The sequence below is a fragment of the Nycticebus coucang genome, chromosome 7 (genome assembly GCF_027406575.1).
Source record: "Nycticebus coucang isolate mNycCou1 chromosome 7, mNycCou1.pri, whole genome shotgun sequence".
Lineage (NCBI taxonomy): Eukaryota > Metazoa > Chordata > Mammalia > Primates > Lorisidae > Nycticebus > Nycticebus coucang.
The window spans coordinates 12,762,026-12,781,482 of NC_069786.1; the positions used below are offsets into that span (position 1 = coordinate 12,762,026).

The 19,457-nt window shown below is 38.8% G+C and overlaps 1 protein-coding gene across 1 annotated transcript in view; it reads right to left on the bottom strand.

Annotated features, from left to right (window-relative positions):
- Positions 1–19,457, bottom strand: part of CNTNAP5 (contactin associated protein family member 5) — an 869,192-nt gene that overhangs the window by 663,365 nt on the left and 186,370 nt on the right. Inside the window, exon 2 of the mRNA XM_053598220.1 lies at positions 1,821–1,925. Coding sequence (XP_053454195.1) covers positions 1,821–1,925 — 105 coding nt within the window. The remainder of the gene's footprint in view (positions 1–1,820; positions 1,926–19,457) is intronic.

Below are 19,457 nucleotides of genomic sequence, written 5' to 3' on the forward strand. Positions count from 1 at the left end.
TTACCTAACAATTGCAATCAGTGTACCTGGCTTATTGTACCCTCAATGAATCCCCAACAATAAAAAAAAAAAATGTTTTATAAATATTCTTGCCTGGGTCCCATCCCAGACCATTAATTCCAAATGTGTGGGAAATGGCTCAGGAAATACTCTCTGTAAAGCTCCTGCTTTGGTTCAGTGATCTACCCTGCAATCAAAGAGATACCCAGGTTATGCGAGTCTGCTCGTGGTCTGCACAGAGCGCAACAAGGCAGGCATTATTGGGCAACTTTGCAGATTAAAACCGTGAACGTTGGGAGTGATTTACAGACACTCATGAGGTGTATAAATAATAATAACTGTTATTTGAACTGGATAATAAGTTTCTAAGCCTATTTCCTTTCTATTACACCCCTCCTCAACTTGTACTAGCGAATCAAGTTGTGAACATGGTAATTAATAAGCATGAACTTTGAATTCATGGAATACTATGCAGCCTTAAAGAAAGATGGAGACTTTACCTCTTTCATGTTTACATGGATGGAGCTGGAACATATTCTTCTTAGTAAAGTATCCCAAGAATGGAAGAAAAAATACCCAATGTACTCAGCCCTACTATGAAACTAATTTGGGACTCTCACATGAAAGCTATAACCCAGCTACAACTTAACAATAGGGGGAAGTGGGAAGGGGGGGTGGGTAGAGGGAGGGGGATCGGTGGGATCACACCTGTGGTGCATATTACAGGGGTATTTGCGAAACTTGGTAAATGTAGAATGTAAATGTTTTGGCACAGTAACTGAGATAACGCCAGAAAGGCTATGTTAACCACTGTGATAAAAATGTGTCAAATGGTTTATGAAGCGAGTGTATGATGCCCCATGATCATATCAATGTATACAGTTATGATTTAATAAAAAAAAAAAGAAAAAAATGAATTTAGATGATTTAAGTTTGAATCCAGGCATTTCCACTTCTCACCTTTGTGGTCTTGGAAAAAGTCCCGAGCTGTGGGATCCCTACCTGAAGTTAAAGGTAATAGTGCTCAAGAATATTTACTATGAACTCTAATAAGAAAATGGATCTTTTAAAATTGCATATACACTTTTTCTTAAACTAGAAAAAATGTTTAACATATTTACTGGATATTAACGATATTTTCAGATATCTAAAATGTCTTAAAATTGAAATAATTCATATCTTTCTTTCTCGGTATCTATCAATATATTATAAAAATCAATATTCAAATGTGACTAAAAATACTTCTAGAGAGCAACATCATATTCATTACAGACATTTTACATTAGAGACTAGTCAAGAGTATTTACTTCTATCTCAAGTTATAAAGGTATATGCAAGACACTTAATCACAGTTATCCCTAGCTGATAGAATAATAGATTATTTGTACTCTTTTACTTATAGTCTATAGCATTTTACATATCTTTATGAATCAGCTATGTTAAGTTTATTGTAGAATAAAGTTATTAATGGAAAATTTTAATGAACTTTCTTCTTATTATAAACACATTCTCATGATAATATATTTGGTAACTATGTCAAATACATAAGATGTTAAATTAAAGCAAATGCTTTCATGTATTTTTTCATAAAGGCCTGTTTATGATAATCAAAAAAAGAATGCAGAGGGTTTGAGAAATGTGAATGAGAATACTTTAAATATCCACTCTGCGAAGGCAAGGATGGCACCCTGATATGTGACTCCCGCCTGCTCAAATCTCTCTGTCAACACTGCCTTGCACACGACCTCAGCATAGGAATTGTGCACTTCCTTCCGTCCACCACTGCATGGTTATTTAGAGCTTGACTTTACCCTACTTACCAACTCTCCAGTTGAGCTGAGCTGGGCTGGGAGTGCCTGTGAGGTCTGAGGAACTGGAAAAAGCCACTGGAGACAGCAGGGATGCTAGTGGGTCATCACAGTTGTCTAAAATGATGGGAGGAGGGGTGGGAGGGAGAGAAAAAGACCAGATTTGGTTAGCAAAAAAATATTCCGTGAAGAGAAAAGTCATGAGGTTAATTGCCGTTTATTTACTAACCACTTGCTCTGAACAAAGTTAGCTTCTATTTCCTCTCCACATGTTGTTGTGTCTACTGACGACAACCTGGAAGTATAGGTTTAACTCTCTTTCACAGAAGGGAAAACGAAGATCGTAGATGTCAAGTAGGTTGTCCAAGGTCACTAGACTAGGAAACAGTGCAACCAGGATTCTCACCCAGGTTTGTCTGACTCAGAAGCCCAACTACCCATCCATTTCTTTCATCAACCACCTGAGCAGACCTTAAATCACTACTGTGGAGCTGGTTGTCTAAGCAGGAAGATGATGAAGGGGAAAGATGCTGTTTGCCTACACTCCCATTGGCGGTCCCTGAGGACTCCTGTAATCATCGTATTTAGAGGAACAGGATGATTTAGAATGCCTTACTTCCAGTTGGATAAAAACCTTTAGAAATTAAGTTCCTTATTTTAGTAGCTTATTTCTATTCCGCAAAGCACTAGAGAATGATCCCACATTTTATACCATCTTGAATTTGCTATTCACTTTGACGACCACCCTTCCAGCCTTCCCTAAATGAGGTAAGCCTGCTTTTTAAGGCTTCTTTAATGATGATGCCCAAAGGCGGGGCAGCATGGGGCCACAGCTGGTCTTGAAACCATAGACAGGACCCATATGGTCTTGAAACCATAGACAGGACACATACGGTCTTGAAACCATAGACTGGTTAACACTAATGCCCTGATCATCCACTCTTCACAGGGCTGTCCCTTGAAACACATGTTGAAACTTAATTGTCATGGTAACACTATTAAGAAGTGGGGCCTTTAAGAGATGATGAGCCCATGAGGGCTTCACCCCCATTGAGTTAGGATTAAAGCCTTAATAAAAAGAGCTTTCCGGAGTATTCTCTGTCTCTCCCCTTTTCCTTCTCCCTCTTGCTTTTTGTCATGACATGACACAAGAAGACGGTCACCAGATGCCAGAACCTTGATACTAGAATCACAAGCCTTTAGAACTGTGAATCGATATATTTTGTCCCTAAAAAATTACCCAATCTCGTATATTCTGTTACAGCAGCACAAAATAAACTGAGATAATTTTAACTCAGATAAATAACTGAGATAATTATTAACGAGTTTAATAATAAACTCGTAGTCCATGGGTAAAAATGTAAGTCATTGTCTAAATTTCTGTAAAAAGTATCCAATGTACTCAGTACTACTGTGAAACCAATTTATAATCACACTTGCATATGAAAAATGAAACACAACTTTAGCCTAGGATGAAGGAGGGAAGGGGAGGGAGAGGTAGGGGGGGAGTGGGAGGGATAGTAGGGGATTGTAGGGGGACCACAACTATGGAGCACATTGCAAGGACAAGTTGGTTCTATCATGTGTAGAACACAAATGTCCTAATGCTATAATTGGGTAAATGAGATGAAAGCTACATTGATTAGTATGATGTAAGCACTTCAATTTGTACAAATAATCAACACACTGAAATTGGCATAAATGTATTTATGATCTATGTACAAAAGACTTAATAAAAAAATAATAAATTTCTGTAAAAATTCACTTATCTTATTCTATCTTCCACTAGGTGGCACACTCTTTGTGGGACCCTAGCGGAGAATCTGCTACATAGTAGGCCCTCAAAACAGGTTTGTTGAAAGAATGGGATGGGGAATGAATGAAGAAAGGAAGGAATGAAGGAAAGAAAGGATTAATCCATCAATTAGTCAACATAATAGTGTATAATCATTTCCTATTTTTCCTTTTGTGCACATGTAATCCTGTAGGACATTGAAAAATGACTTCATGAAATGTAGACATACCTCATTTAAAACAAATTTAAAATATGTCATTTGGTTTGAAAGTAAATCTCGTGGTGATAAAGGCTCTCAGGAAGAACTGATTTAACATTTTTTAAGAAGAACATTTACATAGGATTATGTTTGTTTATTCAGCAAATGCTTAGAGAGTGGTATTTCAGCTAATTGCACGAAAATTAATCAGAAACATAAGGATTAAATTCTTGTTTGTTAAGTGTGTTCAAAAAGTCAACTGGCAAAGTGTAGTTTGAGTTTTTCCAAAACACAAATGTTGAAAAATATTTTGAGGTATTTGACAAATACAAAACAGAGCCAGAACCAGTGGAGAGGAATAACATAAAAATCACGGCAATGATGCCTCAGACGTTACGGTCATTCTGCGGGCAGAAAGCAGAGCTCCGTGTCATGTTAATCCTGGCACGGGAGGCCGGGAGAGGAGGTGCCGACACACTGCAAAGCACTTGTTTGAAGACACACATTTGTTTCGCTATTTATAAATCAGGAAACAATTTGAACATAATGAAGATCTTACATTTGCTTATACCTGTTTGGTCATCAAGGAATAGGAATGAATGTAGGGAAATGAGCCCCACAACAAGACACAGTGTCCGTGCGCACACACACACAGCTTATGTGCATACACAATGTACGTGCGCACACCCACACACATACACAGTGTTTGTACACACACACACAGTGTCTGTGCACACACACACAATGTCCGTGCACACACACACAACGTCCGTGCACACACACAGTGTCCGTGCACACAGAGGCACCTTCAACATCCAAATGGCATCTAAGTTCACAACTGTGTCGTGAACTTCACCCATCCACATCTGTAGTTACAATGCTCTTCCTGTTTCAGATAATACTCTTTCTACCATTTTGCAATAACTCACAGCCCTTTGGACACCCGTTTCCACAGTCAAGTTGCAGATACCTGCATGTCTTCACACTTAACATGCATAAGACCGTGCTACCCTTTTCACTGCGTTCTTACAGTCGTTTATGGGCCACAGAAGATGTTTTTTAGTACTGTGATATTAATCCTACTTCTTCTCCCCTAAACTTTTTTATAAAGTTTCTGTTGTGCAACCACAAGTTACTTTTGCAAATCCCTATGCTGTATTGCAGCAGAATCAACTGTACTCCATAGATATTTTCAGTTAACACAATCACACGTCACCCATGAAAAAACTCCCACATTTAATTTTGCTGCTCGTAGTCCATGGGTAAAAATGTAAAGTCTTAAAACGATCGTGCAGTAGTAGTGGAAGTGACCTAATCATTTCAATTTGATTCAGTCTGCAAATGTTTGTAAGGTTGTACTTTCTGCTTGTCCTCAGAGAGAAGATGGGATAGATTGAGTAAAATTGAGTCTCAGGTCTCAAGAAACTCACAGGCTATTGAGAAATAGAGTGTTGTAAACAAATAAGTAAACTCAAGGGAAAATTTAGGAGCTTTTCACCAAGGTCAGTCACCCAAGTCAGTCAAATGGAATCTCTCCACTCAGACTTGCAGGCGAATGCCGTTTTCTGTTCCTCCGGCTCTGTGCCGCTCTCTCCTTCACAAGGCACAGGCCTCAAGGAGAACAAAGCTTTCTAAGCCCTCCAGCCGGTGGCAACAGCCGCCACGTTCTCCACTGCCCACTGCCTCCTCTGACAGGTGACTGCTTGTATCTCAATTTCTGGGGAGAGTTGTTCCAGTTTGGAAATTAGAAGACGCTTAAAGACTAATCTATGCTAAAGGAAAGATGCAGAGGGGACTGTTCAGGGGTCCTTTCCTCTCAGACCTGTGCATCGGAACAGTGGCTTTTGGAGGACGTATCTCAACTTCCGATCTCTTGTTCCTAAAAGTGATAGGAATGGAAAAATTTCAGCTCAGAAAGCAGGACAAGCCCCCAGAGAAGACAGGCCATTCCTTCTGTCATCTCCTTGTCATGTGAACAACACTGACAACACAGCCTAAATTGAGTACAGAGCAGGGGTCTTATCCAGTTGCCCTCGTTGTTAGGAATTAAGGGTTTTCCCAAAAGATAGAACCATTCTGAATACAATAGTGTGCACTATTTAAAACACATGCCCTATTCTTAAAGCAGAGAAGAACAGATCTAGAATCAATGAAAACAATAATTATTCATATTATGTTTCATTTTGTTCTGTGATTTGGGATAACCTGGGATGGTGGAAACTATCCTCAGGGATAGAGCTATGAGATTCGTTTCTTCTCTTGATTCTAGATAATACTTTCAAGGACACTCAGATTTGTTTCCATTGTCTGAAAAATAAAGAATCATCTCTACCATAACCAGTCATAGAATCATTGTAAAATGGGATAAAAATAAATGAAAAAATGTCCACTTTTCAGGATAAAGCCCAGAACGAAAACATGAAGTGATATACAAAATGCCTATAATATCCACTGTAATAGAGAGCAACTATTTCAAGAGTTTTATTTCTGGAATCTCTTTTATTTGGCACAAAATCTACCCAAGAATAGGTGTCATAAATAGCTCTTTAGTGCTAAAGGTTTGCTGTGGGCCAGATGGGCAAGAGAAGGTCAAGGGGAAAGGGAATAAGTAGGGTGGAGGCAGGGCGTGAGCTTGGGCGACATCACCGGCCCTTCCCTCTCTGTGGGTCCACAGCTTTGTGGAGGCAGAGTCCATGTCACCTGCTACACAAGGCTACGGAGCAAGAAAGGAAACACCAGCTGCCCCAGGGCTGCTCTTGTGGGTGCCAACAAGCAAACTCGTGATGTCCTTGGACTTCAGGTGCACTCACATCCCAGCCTTCTGATGGTATGTCTGCTCAATTCTAACTCTGTCAGTCCATTCCTCCAAATGTGTATAAGCGTATTTCTCATCATTTAATGTAGAAAAGAGGAGGGGAAAAATGGAGTCCAGAGAAAGGTGTGTAAACTTTGGAGGAAAAAATACCAACAGACTAAGAATCAGTCTTTTCTCACATTCACTTCCAGTGGGATATAGAACATGAGATAGACCGTGATGACTTGCCCAGAAACCTCTTTCCAAGAATGTGCCAAACTTCACGAATGCATGGACAGAGTAGAGTATTTTCAATACGAGCTGTTACAAAGGCCTTCTAAAGGCCTCTTCTTTAAAAGGGTTTTTGTAAAGTTCAGATGAAATTAAAAAGTTACTTTAAAAATGTGAATCTTTATTCATATATGATTTATGATTCTTCATTTTTCTTCAACAAATAATTTTATTGCCATTTCTTCTGTTTTCCTTTCTATCATAAAGGCCACCACTTCCTCCCCTCATGCCCCTTAGGTAAAAATTCACAGCTATCTGGTCTGACCAAAAGCATCTGGAGTCTTTGTATTCAGTAGCTATTTGAACATCCCCGGTGCTATTTGTATACGACTTAGCCTTACAGTCATAGACTAAGAGGACGAAAATCAGAAGGAACCTCTGATATTATGAAATCTGAGTCTTCCACTTTACAAATGAGGGTATTGGGGTTTAGGGAGATTTTGGGATTATTCAATTAATTATTGGACCAGCTGGGTTAACACACAGGTTATTTTGCTATTCACAGGTGATGACTAGGCCTTTGCCAGCCACAACAGAGCAAACAGGTAACAATTAGTCATATTACTTTTCATGACAATTGTTTTAATGAATGCCTTTCTTCCTGTGGTAGGAATGAGATAGTTTCATTTCCCAGAGAAATGGAGAATAGTCCATGGATGGAGAATAGTCTGACATCTTTCCAAAATGTTTTAATTTCTTCTCTATATTTGTTGCTTTTCTTATCTCTTCCTTCAACAATCTCTCTTACCTCTCTACTCCACGAAGGAAAAAAAAAATCAAACAACAACAAAAAAAGAAAGACAAAAGAGAAAAGATAAGAAGCTTATTAATTTTTTGTTACTATTTGCATGGACACGCAAGCATTCCATTTGATATTTCCAATGACGATGTGAGGATAATTTGTTCTTCAATATACGTGAACAATTAAAAACTAAAGGTCTTTTTTTGCATTAATTAAAAGGTAAAGACACAAAAGAGAATCTGAGTAAATATGATATTTACAAAGCTTCTTACTTTGACTGTATGATGATTCTACTTTAAGTAACATCTTTTGCTGCAAACATATATTTTTATTCATTATTATTAAAATACCAATAGAGTTACAGATGGTACTGAAGTTAAATTGTGTGCAACGTCTTGATTACCACAGTAAATTGTCTGTATATGGGGATTTGGAGCTTAAAAGATTCACTTGTATTTATAGGTGAGATAAAATCTCTTAGTATTGCACATTTAATAGCCTATTTTGTTTAAAACACATAAAACATGCATTTTTGGAGTGCCTACAACAGTGCTTAGAAGTGACAACTCGTGCTTTTAGCTTCATTTATTTCTTCCCTTGTTACCTGTAATTTCACTTAGCAAACAACAAACCTAAATGCTACCGTATTACACTTGACTCTGACTCTGTCGCTCATCTTCACAAGGAAACCCTAAAACATAGGTTACTTTAGAATGAGGAAACAAAAACTCCTAGCTCCCTAAATTGAGTCAAGAAGAGGTCAAACCTTTCCCACCCAACATCCATTTCCAAATTTATGCACCACTTGCCTTCTGATCACCTGCTGTGGACCCATGCTTGTGTTCACACCATCGAGAGATGGAGAACAGTCAAAGACCTTGGCCCTAAGCTGAGGAGCCAAGTGTCTACTTTGGAATGAAATACAAACCATATTTTTTAAATAGCTCTTTGTGTTTCTGAACAGTTACACTCAAAAGCACCTCAGCCTGGCGTCCAGGAGTGCTGAGTCCTCTCCTGCATTTACTCGTTATGTTTAGAGTCCTCAGTTGTACAGTGCAGGTGTCATTGTCCATTTGTTCCATTCATACACTTTGACTGGGCACATACTGTCAAAGGTTTCTATCAGCTTTAGAGATAGTAAAAGCAACTACTGCAAACTCCTTAAACGTGGTGGAAAGGAGCACAGCTCACTCTCTGGACGTAGAGAGCGATTGGTGATGGATAGATGGGGCCACAGTAGCCTGTGGGAACATGCAGAAATTAGTCCTGTTCAGGGATTAACTAAAGGACTCTGGGACTCTTCCCATGCTTTTAAAGCATTCTATTCAAGATTTTAGAAAGGATTTTATTTGGAGTTACTAACCTTCACTTGTAACTAAAGGACTCTGGGACTCTTCCCATGCTTTTAAAGCATTCTATTCAAGATTTTAGAAAGGATTTTATTTGGAGTTACTAACCTTCACTTGTAAGTGGCTTGCTAAGATGGCATTATAATAACCCCCAAAGCATTCTTTGGGATTTCCAAGCACAGCTGTCTGTTTAAATTGTCAGTAGTCACTAAAGCAACTTTAAGGAGGAGGCCAGTGTCCTCACTGTATGGATGAAGACGTCACAAGTTTTTATGACCCATTCATAGGCTTGTCAATATTTAAACTGGGCTTTAAACCAAGGTCGATGTGACTCTCTGCAAATTACTTGAGTTGAAACCTGCTTCCAGTCCCTGAAACGCCTGTCTACATCATGGTCTAACAAGAGCCATTGTCCTATTGGACTGACAGTCTTATGTGAACACAGATTTTCATTTATTGGACTTTTCAAGGACATCTGTCCATGGATGTCCACAAGTAGCCCAAACTCAGTGGCTCTGAAATACCTTTCTGTAAATCGTTTACTCCAAGATTACAGTCCCCATTTGTTTTTCCTACTGACACTGATTTTTGTTTTGCTTTGGTTTGTTTTCGTTCTCAGGTTGGAAATATGTTGTTCACAGCAGACTGTTTTTATTCTTTTCTTTTTCTGTTCATAAATCTAATTTTTTAATGACTTAATCTAATTCAGCAAATGTTTCTTAAGCCATTCATGTAATGTGGTAATGATATGGAAATGCAAAAGGTCGGTCTGAATGCAGGAAGGTGTGTGTGCGTGTGTTTGCCCTAGCATTTAATATGTGGGACTAAGTAATTATGTTCAACTATTCTTTGTTGAATGAAAGAATGAAAGATACAAACTTCATTATGGTTTTTACCCCTTTTTATCCACCTTGGAAAGATGTCTGAGATCTTTATTCTCTTTTCCATGATTTGAATTTAGTTCAGATTTTTCAAATATCAAATTATGATTTTTTTTTTTTTTTGGCTATAGTCTCAGTTTATTACTACGGTCTTCCGTAAGCCATTTATTACTACGGTCTCCCAGTAAGCCATCTTTTTTAAAACCCACTTTCAACAAATTTCTTCCCAAAAGGTGTACTGTGTAGGCCAGCCTGAGCTTGGCTCCCAGGAGTGGCATTATGAAGGTGAAAGAACAAAGAGGTAATTATTTCCACACAATAGATCCCAGCTAAGCATAACAAAGGGATATCATTGACGATGCCAGAAGTCAGTCAAGGAGTCAAAAAGTGAGGTCCAACAGGCAGAGGTTAGGGGTTAAGGGATTTGTTGTTGGGATCGACTGTGATCAGAAGGCTAAGGACCTCACCTCCAAAAACATTGCTCTGGCAGCCTTTAACCCCAGATATGATAAAGCTATTAAACCTTTGGAATCATGAATGATGGTATTTTATAGTTTAATTAAATTAACTAGAGAACATGAAATCTTTCATAATATGGGAAGATTTGTAGACAAAAAACATTAGATATTTCTGGAATATGAGAAGCTGAGGGTGGTGGTTAGATTACTTTGGAGGGTTTTATAAGAGACCAATAAAAATCAAACAAATCTTTGAAGAAATAGCATTGTTTTTCTACTTAGAAACTTTTCTTAAGTTCAAGGTGGCTTTTGTACAGTCCTATCATTCCCATCCCCACCTATCAACACCCCATACAACACACATATAGACATACAATACACATCACTACAAAATATACTGTCCAGTCAGGGTTCAGAATTTTGGATTGTTAAGAAAGCTAAATAAATGAGTGGAAAGGATGGTGTAGAATAATAAGTTTGGGACAGTGGGGAAAATATGGAAGGTGGTATTTAACATTAAAAGTAGAGATGATACTTTTTGACTTTAAAAAGTGCATTTTCAAATGATTGCACATGGAATATTAAAATGAGAGAAAGGAGAAAAGTGCAGAATTATGAAGATAGTGTTTCTGTCGAGTCTCATCAGAGTTGAGAATTTCTCTTCTAGAGCTGTGTCTTCCTCAGTGGATATCAATTCTCTTTTGAATACAATAGTGCTAAACTCCCACTAGCTAGTCAGGATCCTGCACTGAGTGGTTCTAAATTACATGACAATCCTGGTTACTTGGGAAACCGTGATCTGAAAGTGTAGCTCAATCAATCCAGACCTGTTCATAAGCCTTTTTCATCTCACATAGGTCAAGGCACAGTGTTTCTTAAAGGAAAACTAAAATGTCTGTGTGTCATCAATCTGCTCGCTGGAATTTAGAAAAATGCCTGAGTAAAAAGATAGACTTGAACTGAGGATTGGCCAGCTGGCTGACAGCCCAACCAATGTGACCAAACTATTTACAAGCAGATGGGATAAACATGTACTTATGATGTGAACAAATATTGACCTTTAGGGATCTTTATAGATGAGAAAATAAGCCCAGAGAAGGAGTGGTCCTTCAAAATCATCATCTGGCAGCCTGTGTGTGAGTGTGTGTGTGAGAGAGTGTGAGTGCTGGAAGCTGTGGTGCATTTGGAAAGACCCCAGACCTTGGAATCCATCCCAATCACAATTCAGATCTTAACTTGACAACTTACTAATTATATTGTATGTCCTTTGGGAAGTTATTTAATCTCAGCTTTCTCTACATTATGATGGGCATAATAACTCTATATAGGCTTGTTGTGAGAACAAAAAGAGATAATTCACATAAACTAACCAATGATTGGCAGATGACTGGAGACACGTTAGTTCCGTTCATTTTCTGTCATTTTCTCTTCCTTAGGTTTCAGTTCATCATCTCCAGTTCCAGCCATTGTTTTTCACAAATGAAATCCCTTGTACCCTCTACAATATCTCCTAGAATTTGCCCGTCCAGATGGTTTTAACAGTATTTTATCATCGTTCAGAATTCATAGGATAATTCTGTACCAAGAGCTAGTCTGTTTATGTATTACTTATGTTCAAAGACCAAACTTAATACCCTTTCTAAGTTTAACCATATTTTCTCTTTTATTCAACAAACACTTCTAAGCACAGTGCCCCGGGCATCATACTCTCTGACACACAGCCTTGGGAATCCTAAGAATTAGAAGCTTGTCTCTTTTATCTCCTTACAAGGGGTGAAGTGGGTGGGACAGCAGGCTGAACCAAATGTGTGAATTTCTTTCTAGTCTTTACATATGATTTATTTTCAAAATTTGTGCATACTAAAATGGGACCTCCCAATTTGTGTTTCAAATATCATAAGTTTAAAAAGCAGGAGAACATTGCTTTGGGCAAACGAGTCACAACAACTTGTGTTCTATAGACAGTTTGCTCTGATTCACTGTGGAGAATGGAAAATGTGTATGTGAACATGCCAGTCTGGTCTGGAGACAGGGCTGAGGGAGTGAGGGTGAAAGGTTGGTGGCAAGAAGACCCAATCAGGGGATACAAAAATGTTAAAAAAAAAATAACAAAGGCCCAAACTAGAGCAATGACAATTAGAAGGAAGAGAAGGTAAAGAAATGTGTTATACTATATCTGAATCATCAGGACCTGGTGAACTGACAGGGAGCTGAGAATGAAGGATCACTGCAAGATTTCTAGTTTCGTTGACTATTTTGTTATCTGGGAGAACCGAGAAGCTCACAGATCACTTTCTAACATTAGCAAATCTTTAAATAGGCAGAACAGAGGTAATTAATGACCTCCCACATTCAAATGACTTTCAAATCATAGTTAAAACTCTTCATCATTCTTTTTGATAAATGTAATAAAAAGCATTGAGGGACCAAGAACTATTTATTTATTTATACATTTCTATAGTGTGCGTGTGTATGTGTATGACTGTATATATAAAAATCTTATGACTTGCCCTAATATGTTTTAAGGTGATGCATTCTTAATCACCCAAAGATAAGTAAGCAGTGAATCCAATATTCAGTAAAAATAAAGTTAACATTGACCTGAGGATGGTAGGTCCCCTTGACTTCAGGATAAAATTTTAGTTTTCTGCTTCTCTATCATCCCTTCATGGTCAGGCTCTTGGTTATTTTATCTTCTCTGGTCTTTATTTCTCAGTCGTGGAGTGGATTTGCCAATTTAGGAGCATTTTTCTGGGCATGTTGTCTCATACCCATTGCGCCTTCCATATTTGACTCTGTCTTGGATGCCTCACGCCACTTTCCCCATCAATTCATTCTCCCAGAAGCTTGCCGTGATCTCTTGCACCCTCTGTCTGAGGTCTTTATGTCTCATACTCCACCTCCACTAGGAGGACTGACTCACTGATGGGCATTCGTTTTGCAGAACATACTGCACATGAGCCCTAAGCTCTTTGAGAGCCAAGCCCCTGTCTTGTTTATCCTCCTACCTCCATGCCTTTCACAGTGGTGATCATAGAACAATTGCTTGATAATTGTTTGTTAAGTAAAATTTAAGGTAAGGGGAGGACAGTGTTCAATCAGGACCAAAAATCTGGGTAGGAACTGGGAAGCTTTCTAAAACAGGAAATGTTTGGATAACAGTAAAGTAACTCATTTGTCTAAGTCACACAAGGAAGCAAGTTCAACACTGTGAGCTCTTGAAGAGAATATTAATGAGATTGTCATTACCATTCTTGATATGTGTGTGAAATAAATACCTTCTTTATTTGAGCTTTGCAAAAATGCTCTCGGGCACGTGACACAGCCCTGGTGGCAATCATCTGACAAATGAGGAGGCACAGATGTCAAGGTCACAATGGCATTTGCTGGGAAGGCAGCAACATCTTCTCTGCAACATATTAGTCCCAGCCTGCAGCTCCCCCTCATTTTACAGGTAAAGAAACCAAAGATCTAAAAGTTGGGGGTGTAGCTGGAGGTATGGAGGAGGTGCTGATTGCAGAGGGCCTTGAAGCCTGATGAGTATGAAACCTATGGTAGAATGAATGTGCCGGGTGTAATGAAAACATACCCACTGCAGGGTCTTTCACCCCACTTACACTTTGGGTTTTCTACTGACTCATTTGGGCAATTGGGGAAATCCATTCTCTCTCTGTACTGCAGTATTCCTCCTTGGAAAATGAAGATGATGAGGTCTGTTCTCCACAGGGCATCATGACAAATATGGGTTATCATTATCACTAATCACCAGTGGAAAGAACAGTGGTTGGCACAAAGAAAATGCTCAATCTTGGTTCACTACAGCATCACATTACAATTATAATTACCCCATGAAAATGCTCAAGGAAGGAAATAATGTTTAGAGTGCATAATTGTATAAATTTGGCTCCTGAAATTATGAAGTAAAAATCTTTTCACTTCCAGTAGCCACTCCACCCATCATTAATCACTAGGTCTAGTTTTGGGGGGATGGGAATTTTTTATTGGTCAGGGGTGGCCAATAATTCCCACTCATTATTCATGATGGATGGATCTGTCTTAGGCATTTATTCTCTTTGTAAAAGATCTTTCTCACTGGAAGGGAGGGAGTAGGACAATCCAAGCCCTTTTGTTTTTGGAATTCTTTCATATGCTATAACTCTTCTAAAATGTGTCCAAGCCAAGGTATTAGAAAGACCTTGATGTGTTACCTGGATAGACAAATTCAGTGTTCCTCAGACTATCAGATTTCAATGTTGGAAATGCTACCTTTCAAAATAGAATGACTCAGTAAAAATCCTGAGTGTAATTTACTGGACCAAACCATGGTGTATCATTTGTTAAAACTTTGTACATTGGAAAGAATTTACATGTCAGAAGACAGAGCAAGAGAGTAGGTTCCAACAATCCATCCCCCAAATGCTCTGTGGTCCAGAGGGCATGCCATCTGATATCAGATGGGATCCTGAAGCCCTCTACAAAATGACCTACCAGGCACTCAAATATAATGATTTTTTGAGACATTTCAAGCCTGTAGATAATGATTTTCTTTTTTTTTGGGACAGGCTAAAAATAAAAGCTTGTTCCAGGCAAAATGCTTTAGCATGCTCTACTTTTCCTTGTAAAATGTTCTTCTTGCTCATCCTGAATTACAATTGTGATTCTTAAGCAAACTTTGGCTGTAGCAATGAAGACATAAAACGCTATAAATGTTATATGGACATATCTAGGTATTCAGTGCTGTAATTTAAAAGTATCAATAAAGTTTAAGTTGTGTTCAGAGTTTGCAAATCTGTCACAGTCAGATGAGTTCAATTTCCATTCTTCCCTCACCAAACCCTTCAAATTATGCATGAACAGATTAAAAATAGCAGGAAAATACATTGCATTGTGTTCACTAAATATCTCCCATTTTGGAGAAAATCTTTAGCAATCAAATAACATGAGAAAAGACATACTGGATAGCAATTATAACCTTGGGAAAATTTCATTGCACTGCCGAAGACAGAAAGTGGTGTATTTCAAAACTGTGAGCAAAGATTAATGGAGATGAAGAGAGAGGTAAGTGCCTGTGAACCAAGACATTTAACTTTAACGTCGTTGCAAAACATGAGAAGTCATCACTTCAAATCTCAATAACTGCAAACCAAAATGCATTCCCTGCTATTTTTTCTTCCTTTTTTTTATTCACCAAACATTGTACATTGCAAATTGAATGGTCCTGACAAGGAGTTGGTTTGAAAGTTAAGGTTTCTTTTCCTGCACAAGGTTAAGTTTAGCTTTGATGACAGCACAGTGTGGAACTCTCCTGCCAAGCATTTCCTCCGGGCAAGAAGGCAGAGGATTTTCACTTTCTCTGTCAGCTTTAGCTCTATCTCAAGTGGTTAGGAGTCAAGCCTTGGAAGAGAAAAGACACAATGAAAAAAGTAAAACCTTTAATGCATAGCATTGGTCTGAGAGTTCCAGACAGAACAAGTGCATTTTGGGTCACAGAATGTAGTTTTTTAAAGTTTGTATAATATGTTAGGAATAGAGTCTGATTTCTTTAAATGGAATTTTAATTTGGGAGTAAATGTTGAGTACTGGAAAATGGAATTTTAATTTTTGAGTAAATTTCGAGTACTAAGAAAATTTGAATGCATATTATATTTGTTTTACAGAGTTGGATTGAATTTATGTTAATATCAAAAGTAGAAAAATTCAGTTGTTTGCTCATGTTTGATTTCCATTGATATTTTTGCTGTATTATCTTTTCTTTTGACTAGAATCTTTGTCTGCAAAAGAGTCAGACCCCGATGGAATTCCTGCCTTAGTCACCTTCCTGTAATATCTCACTCTGTTCCAGCATCTATCTGGCCTCTGTCACCTATTACTTGTCTAGGCACTTGCTTTTTATTTCCCAGGGTACCTGGTGGCACAGGGCTTGTCAGACTTTATTGTATGAATCACCTGGCTAAAATAGATTCTGATTCAGGGTTGTGCTCCCCTGTGCCCAGGTGTCTTGATGCTGCTGGCCCATGAACCAAGTTGGGTCATCAAGGCCCTGGAACACTAGTGGCTGTCTCCTCCTGCTTCCCCTCATCGTACTCCCTTGTGGTACTGCCCCCACTGGCCCACTTGGGCATCTGGAATCTACCTCATCCCTGTGATAGCACATAGAGGGAGCTTGGCAAATGTGCCCCAGGCCCACGGTGGAGGAAAAAAGGTGGTGAGTGAGGATAAGAGGGGCTTATTCATCTGGGCATTATATGGACAGTCCCCTTTTCTTACGTGCTGTCCTGCAATGTGGGCCATATCTGTACCATTCTAGTTGCCATCAGTACCATCTTCATGACTGCACACACCACTCCTGGAGTTCAGACAATAGGCCACTGTGACAAGTGACTCACGTCAATTAATACAATGAGTTAGGCTTAATTGTCCTGGTTTATGAAGAAATTGAGCCTCAGAGAATTTAAGTAACTTGCTCAAGGTCACAGAGCTGCAATTATCGATTGGCAGCTGGATCTGTCCAAAGCCCGTTAGTGTTCATCGCCTAACAGAATTGACCTGGAGACTTTATCAGTCCATTCTATTCATCTGTTTTTAATCTTAGGACCAATTTTGGAATGTCAGAGTAAGTGCAAGTGTTTTCTACATATTCTTTGTCAAACACTATAATTGTATGTATCAGAACATGCCCAAATGAAACTTTAAGTCACTCCGTACAGGCTAAAAGCTTTCTGCTGAAACTTCCAAAGGGAGACTCCATCTGAGCCCTACCTTGACGTCTTGGATTAGAGGTGGGAAAATACCATTCACATATAACATGACTATGCACAGGTCTCCTAGAGCTGTCAAAACACACAGAAGAGGTAAAAGGAGGGCTCCACCTTGGGGTTGGGATGTTCTATTGCTGCTACTTTTAGCAGTATGACTACTTGCTTTCACCATTCTGAAAATAGGTTATTTTGTCAACTGGGACACTAGAGATTCTGTTAGTCCTTGAGGTTTTAGTGAACTTTTGACTTTGGCAGGCATTTACCTTGGCTTTCAAGGGTTGGAAGAGAAAACATGGTGTGGGACGTCAGAGTCTACCTGTTGCAATAGAATGATCATGTGAGGACTTTGCGCTGAAGCTGGCCTTATCATCCCTTTCAGAGTCTGACTTCCCATGGCCAGCTGGTTACCACTTGCCAATCCTCAGGGTGGCCTCTGCTCTTTAACTTGACACTATTGAAAACATCCCACATAAAATCAGCATTTAGAAAATCAAGCCTTTCCTTCAAAAGCTCTCCGAGTGACCATTTAGTCACGGTGTGGGCCTGCTTTGATGTGCCCATAATTCATTTTCATGATAGCTCTAATGGCAGTTTTAAATGATCACTGAAATAATCATTGAGAATAGGAAATTAGGAGAAACTTCAGAACTATAAGGGCTATAACAAAATGATAGAATACGTTCTTCTACCTTGATTTCAGAAATAGTTTTAAATGATTATATTAATATTGATCATATTTGCTGTCATATTTTCTCTCAATTTAGGACATATATAATAATTATATTAATATTCAAATTAATATCAGAATGTTTTATAACATACATCTTCAATACATAACTCAAGAAGGTATATATTATATATATATATATATATATACACACATCTATTGATCAAATCTCACTTATAGAAGTGTTGTTTGGGGGGCAATGTAAAAAGAAAAAGAAAATCAATATAAATGATAAGATTGATGGACATAGTTTATGATTTTTACCAGTGTTGATATCTAAGGTAAACCAATAGCATGAAATATAAAGCATACCTTGAAATATTCTTGTGTAAGCTTATGTAATAGACATTTGAGAACAAATCCAAACATACAAATCTTCTAATATTCTGCATCAATTTCAAACATGGCTGTCCCTCTTCAACCCTTGCTGAGCTTCCTGACTGCAGGGCTGTCCCTGATTCAGACCAGGCTCTGGGTGTCTCCTGTCGCTCATGGTTTCACATGACAGCTACGTCTGTCTCTCCAACTTATTGTGAGTCATGAGGGGGCCAGGACATTTCTCTGTACCCCAGAATGGTGACCCCCCTGGGAGGACGTATACTGAAAAACACACACGGTATCAGATGCATGCCGTGTTAGACATAAAATGAAAAAATTAACCTTTCTTAGTATGACTGTTTTAAGGAAGATTAAATGTGATGACAAATGCAAGATCTGGCCTTCTTATGGTAAGGATTCTGTAATTATTTATTCTCTTGCCTTTTCAAATGTCAATTATAACAAACATCTCCTGATTAGCTAATCAATTGATAGGATTGATAGGATTTCCATAATTATTAGAGATCATTACACTTACTATCACTTTCTCCTTTCTCAGCTGGACTTATAAGTAGCACGGGTGCCTAAAGAAGCTCCAGGCTGAGGTAGGGCAGGGGATGGGAAGCCTGCAGGGAGAGCAGTGCTGCAGGGCTCCGTGTCTGGCGCTAGATGGACATCTGGGTAAAACACTGACCACTGACGTGCAGAGCAACTCGACTGATTCTTATTTCTAAACTGTGCTCATTTACTCTGAGTATTTGTGATGGGGTAACCCAGGAAAGGGAACAAAATGAAGTGTTGCAGGACACTTCTTATTTCTCAGGGGGAAACTGATGCTGAGAAAAGAACTGACACTTCCTGGGTTGACTCCAGGGGACACATGGGTCTGAGAGGTGATCCGGCCTGAAGATGGCCCCATGGCAGCGGACATGTGAAGGGGCTGCAGGATACCCAAGTTTCGGTCAGCATTAGGTGTCAGGCAAGCAGCCAGAGTATGGACAATTTGTGCCTTTAGAACAGTTTCAGGAGGTAGAGGGGTAAAAAATACAAGGTAGGACAGATGTGCCTGCAGCTTCCTAATAACGCTAGAGGATGAAAATGGGGAGTTAACCAGTCAATGGGCATAAAGTTTTCCAGGTATACAAGATGAATAAATTGCACAGATCTATTTTATACCAGTGCAACTTCAGTTAACATGATGAAATTGTGCCCTTAAAAATTTGTCAATGGATCTCATATTTAATTTAAAAAATTACAAGAAAAACATAATGTATGGTGTGACTTAAGACACAGTGGGATTTAAAAATCATGAGGAGGATAGTCTCAACAGGTTTATG